The sequence below is a fragment of the Dasypus novemcinctus genome, chromosome 19 (genome assembly GCF_030445035.2).
Source record: "Dasypus novemcinctus isolate mDasNov1 chromosome 19, mDasNov1.1.hap2, whole genome shotgun sequence".
Classification (NCBI taxonomy): Eukaryota; Metazoa; Chordata; class Mammalia; order Cingulata; family Dasypodidae; genus Dasypus; species Dasypus novemcinctus.
The window spans coordinates 82505286-82510828 of NC_080691.1; the positions used below are offsets into that span (position 1 = coordinate 82505286).

The 5543-nt window shown below is 68.7% G+C and overlaps 1 protein-coding gene across 1 annotated transcript; it reads left to right on the forward strand.

Annotated features, from left to right (window-relative positions):
* Positions 1–598: 598 nt before the first annotated feature.
* Positions 599–5267, forward strand: LINGO3 (leucine rich repeat and Ig domain containing 3). The gene has a single exon (XM_058282130.1). The coding sequence runs from the start codon at positions 599–601 to the stop codon at positions 2375–2377; it is 1779 nt and encodes a 592-aa protein (XP_058138113.1). The 3' UTR covers positions 2378–5267.
* The last annotated feature ends 276 nt before the right edge of the window (positions 5268–5543 follow it).

Below are 5543 nucleotides of genomic sequence, written 5' to 3' on the forward strand. Positions count from 1 at the left end.
GAGAAAGTGTGAGCTTACAAAACCATTGCGCACACGTGCAGGATTCCCAGCCTCCCCCCCTCCACCGACCTCGCGCCGCTGCGGGACGCCTGCTGCGGGTTCTGAGAGCGCGACATCAGGCTGTTACCCCTGACTGGGGCCACGGGTGTATGGGCCTCTCTTTTCCATACACCCCGTGACTACACAGCACCGGGTTCTCGTATAACCCCAGGTCTGTGCATTCTCATCACCCTAGAAAAGGCCCCCGCACCCCTCCGCCTCACTCCCCACCCCGGCCCTATGGAGTCGCCTCTTCTGGGTAAATGGACAGACCACCTCTGTCCTTTGGCGCCTGGCTCCTTTCTCCCAGCCTGCCCCCAAGGTTCCCCCGTTGTCGCAGGGCTCGGAAGGTCCCCCATTTTAGGGCTGCATGACGTTCCTTGGTCTGCAGGGACCCACGGGGCTCCCCCAGCCTCGGGCGCAGGGGCGCGGGGGTCCTTTCCGCCCCGGAGCCGCCAGGCCCCGCCGCCCCGCGGCTCCCTCTCCGCTAACGCCCCCCCCCGCTCGCCCGCAGGTGCCGGGAGGATGGTGGCGCGGCCCTAGGCCCCGGGCTGGCACCATGGCCGGCTGGCTGCGCGCGCTGGCCCTGCCGCTGCTGCTGCTGCCCGTGGCGCCGCCGGCCCGGGGCTGCCCGGCGCGCTGCGAGTGCTCGGGCCCCACGCGCGCCGTGGCCTGCGCGCGCCGCCGCCTGACGGCCGTGCCCGACGGCGTGCCCGCCGAGACGCGGCTGCTGGAGCTGAGCCGCAACCGCATCCGCTGCCTGAACCCCGGCGACCTGGCGGCGCTGCCGCTGCTCGAGGAGCTGGACCTGAGCGAGAACGTGATCGCGCACGTGGAGCCCGGCGCCTTCGGCAACCTGTCGCGCCTGCGCGTGCTGCGCCTGCGCGGCAACCAGCTCAAGCTGCTCCCGCCCGGCGTCTTCACGCGCCTGGACAGCCTGACGCTGCTGGACCTGAGCGAGAACCGCCTGGTGGTGCTGCTGGACGACACGTTCCGCGACCTGCGCCGCCTGCGCCGCCTGGAGGTGGGCGACAACGACCTGGTGTTCATCGCGCGCCGCGCCTTCGCGGGGCTGCTGGCGCTCGAGGAGCTGACGCTGGAGCGCTGCAACCTGACGGCGCTGTCGGGCGAGGCGCTGGGCCAGCTGCGCGGCCTGGGCGCGCTGCGCCTGCGCCACCTGGCCATCGGCGCGCTCGAGGAGCACAACTTCCGCCGCCTGCCGGGCCTGCGGCACCTGGAGATCGCGCACTGGCCGCTGCTGGAGGAGGTGGCGGCCGGCAGCCTGCAGGGGCTCAACCTCAGCTCGCTCGCCGTCACGCACACCAACATCAGCGCCGTGCCCGCCGCCGCGCTGCGCCGCCAGGCGCACCTCACCCGCCTCGACCTGTCGCACAACCCCATCAGCACCGTGCCGCGCGCCTCCTTCCGCGACCTGGTGCGCCTGCGCGAGCTGCACCTGGCCGGCGCGCTGCTGGCCGTGGTGGAGCCGCAGGCCTTCCTGGGCCTGCGCCAGATCCGCCTGCTCAACCTGTCCGACAACCTGCTGGCCACGCTGGAGGAGAGCACCTTCCACTCGGTGAACACGCTGGAGACGCTGCGCGTGGACGGCAACCCGCTGGCCTGCGACTGCCGCCTGCTGTGGCTGGTGCAGCGGCGCAAGACGCTCGACTTCGACGGGCGCCCGCCGGCCTGCGCCTCCCCGGCCGAGGTGCGCGGCGACGCGCTGCGCGCCCTGCCCGACTCGGCGCTCTTCGAGTACTTCGTGTGCCGCCGGCCGCAGATCCGCGAGCGGCGGCTGCAGCACGTGGCGGCGGCGGCGGGCGCGCACGTGCGCTTCCTGTGCCGCGCCGAGGGCGAGCCGGCGCCGCGCGTGGCCTGGGTGACGCCGCAGCACCGCGTGGTGGCGGCGGGCGGCGCGGCGGGCCGGGCGCGCGTGCTGCGCGGGGGCACGCTGGAGATCCGCGACGCGCGCCCGCACGACAGCGGCACCTACACGTGCGTGGCGAGCAACGCGGGCGGCAACGACACCTACTTCGCCACGCTGACGGTGCGGCCCGCGGCGCCCGGCAACCGCACGGCGGGCGAGGCGCGCAACGAGACGCAGGCGGCGGCGCGCGCGCCCCTGGAGCTCGCCACCATCCTGGTGTCCACGGCCATGGGCTGCCTCACCTTCCTGGGCGTCGTCGTCTTCTGCTTCCTGCTGCTCTTCCTGTGGAGCCGCGGCCGCGGGCAGCACAAGAACCACTTCGCCGTCGAGTACTCCTTCCGCAAGGCCGACGCGCCCGCCGCCGCCGCGGGCCAGGGCGGCGCGCGGAAGTTCAACATGAAGATGATCTGACGGCCCCGGCGGGCCCCGGCGCCTGCGCGCCGCCCGGGCTTCTGGCTGCCGGCCGCCGGGGGGCGCCTCTGGGGCACCTTCTCCAGCGTCTGGGAAAAGGGGTTTCCACCCGGGCGGGGGCCCGCGGGGCCGGCTCGCACCCCGGGCACGCCCAGGACATCCCCCCGGCGGCGGGGCGGGGCGCTTGAGGGCCCGCGAGTGTGACGCGGGGGCCCGTGTGGGGCCCCACGGCCCGGAGGCGGGGCCCAGAGCCCTCACACCCAGCCCCCGGCCGGGGCACGCGGGGCTCACGCTCGAGACACGGGCAGGGCGTGCCGGGACACTGGGGTTCACACCTGGGACGCCACTGCTGGGGCACACTCGACTCGCACCCGAGGCTTTCTCAGCTGGCAGACGGGCCGCGTTCAACTCACACCTGGGCAGGTGCCGCTCACACCTGCGTCACACTCACCTCACGCTCGGCACACACTCGACTCACACCTGAGGCTTTCTCAGCTCGCACACGGGCCGCGTTCAACTCACCTGGACATGCACTGCTCACACCTGTGTCACACTCATCTCACACCCAGGGCACACTCGACTCGCACCTAGACATGTGCCACTCGCCTCACACCCAGGGCACACTCGACTCGCACTTGAGGCTTTCTCAGCTCGCACACGGGCCACATTTAACTCACACCTGGGCATATCCCACTCACACCTGTGTCACACCTCACACCTGAGACCCTCGACTCACACCTGAAGCATGCTCAGTTCAAACGGAAACAGGTGTCCCACACCCAGGACACAACTCACCTGGGACCCACTCATCTCACCCAGGACACTCATCCCACACCCAGACACACAGCTCACACGTGGGACCCACTTGCCTCACACTAAGGACACACACAATCCACACCCAGAACACACTTGGACATAGTTTTCTCCCGGGACACACAACTCACACCCAGGACACACTCAGGCTCAACTTGCACTGGGGGCACACTGGACTCACACCCACACACACAGCTCACATCAGAAATACAGCTCACACCTGGAACAGCCCACACCCAGGGCACACACAGCTCACACTTGGGACACTCTCAGCTCACTCCCAGGACACACTCAGACTCAGCTTGCACCTGGGGCACACTCAGTTCATACCTGGACACACTGCTCATGCCTGAGACACACTCATCTTACACCCAGGACTCACACAGCTCACACCAGGGATACAGCTCACACTTGGGACACACCCAGAGCACACACCCAGAACACAGATGCAGCGTTCACCTGGGGCACACTCAGCTCACACCCAGGGCACCCAGCGCACACCTGGGACACACGCGACTCACACCTGAGGCATGCTCAGTTCACACCCGGGGCACACTCAGCTCACACCCAGGGCACACAGCCCATGCCAGGGACACTCCTCCATCACACCCGGGACACACGCAGCTCACACCCAGGTTCCTCACAGCTCACACCCAGGGCACACCTGCTCACTCCCTGCTCTGCCCAGCACCCGCCAGTGGGCGCCCAGGACCCGGCTACGACCTGGCCAAGCGGGCGGGGCCCACCGAGGGCCCAGCGCCCCTCGTGCTTCCCGTCGCCCACGCCCCAGGCCCCCCTCCCCAGGCCCGCTGGCCCCCAGGGCTGCTGGCCAGGAGAAGCCATCCCCCCACAGCCTCCACCGCCCGCACAGCTGCAGCCGGCTGCCCCTCCCGCACTGGCCGGGGAGGGGGGCCCACCCCACGGGACGTCCCCCCGGAACAGGCCAGCCGGAGCGCCCCCCAACCCTGGGCACACGCTGACCACTGAGCCGCCTTGGTGCGGCCCCGCTGCGCCTGGACCCCGCTGGCCCGACGCCCACGTGGGAAACGGGGCTGGCGGGGACGGGTGGGCCCCAGGGGTCCCATGACATGCCCTGCAGGGGCAGCACGGGGGACCAAAGCCAGGAAAAGGGCTTAGGCTACAGGGGCCCTCGGCCCAGGGGGTGGGCAGGGGGTGATGGAGGGACCTCGGTCTCTGCGACTGCAGGGGGCCAAAGGCGGGCATCGTGGTTCCAAGAAGAGCTCCCGAGCTCTGCAGGGGATGAGCTCCCTGTCTCCAGGGGTAACCAAGCAGAGCAGACGCATTCAGATACCAGACTGGGACCCCCCACGAGCCCCCCCCCCCAGCCCACTTCCCACTCCCGCCCCCCCACTTCAGCCAGACGGCAGTCGGGCATTTGCAGGGGAAGGGCCCAGGAAATGACACGGGGCCTGCTCAGCTGTCCTTGTGGACTTTTAGGAGGGCTCCAAGCCGGCCCTGCTCCCTCCCAGCTGGCTGACCTCAGCTGGTCAATGGTCCACCCGGACCCCCAGTTTTGTCATCTCCATAAAAGGCTCTTAGGATCAAGCCCGTAGCGTGACGTGTATCTCATCCCGGGGGTCCGAGGTCTGGACCCTGGAACCCCCGAGGCTCCCCCGCGATGAGCCGGAGGGAAAGCGGGGTGCACCTCTGTTCTCACCGGGTGTCATAGCCAGGTGGGACCCCCACTCCCTATCCCACACTTGGGGGTCGTAGTGAAGGGCAACCCCGAACGCCACCCTGAGTTGGGCAAAACTGTTTTTTCTTTTGCCCTTAACATCCTACCAACCCAGGTTGCCATGACAACCCAAGGATTTTTCCCCCCTCCCCCCCAAAAAAATCCACAAAAAAACCACAAACGACATCCAAAGTGCCTTTAGCATCATCACGGGAGGACGGGGTGCGCTGTCGGCAGTTGGAGGGTTCCCAGAGTGTCGGTGTGCTCGGGACTCCCAGCCCCCTCTCCCAACATGGACCAGGGCCCCCCCGCCGGTCTCCCACCCCCCGCCCCGCTGCACTTGGTTGGAATCCAATAAAAAATGAAACCAATTTAATAACACATCAGATTCTTTGATTCCTGGGGGGCAAGGGGCTGCTGGGGCCAGGGGAGCCCGGGTCCTGGGGCGTTCGTGGAAGAGGTGGACGCGTGGTGGGGGGACGTTCGCGGTCACGTGTCAGGAGCGCCTGCTCTGTTCCCAGCACTGTTCCGGGCGCTGCGTTTTAACTCCTTTCCTGCTGATGGTGAGCGCGGGAGCTGAGTCCTCCTATGACCCGCATTTGCAGAGGGGTGCAAGGAGAGCAGGGGCATGGAAGGAATCTTCCCAGAATCCCCCGG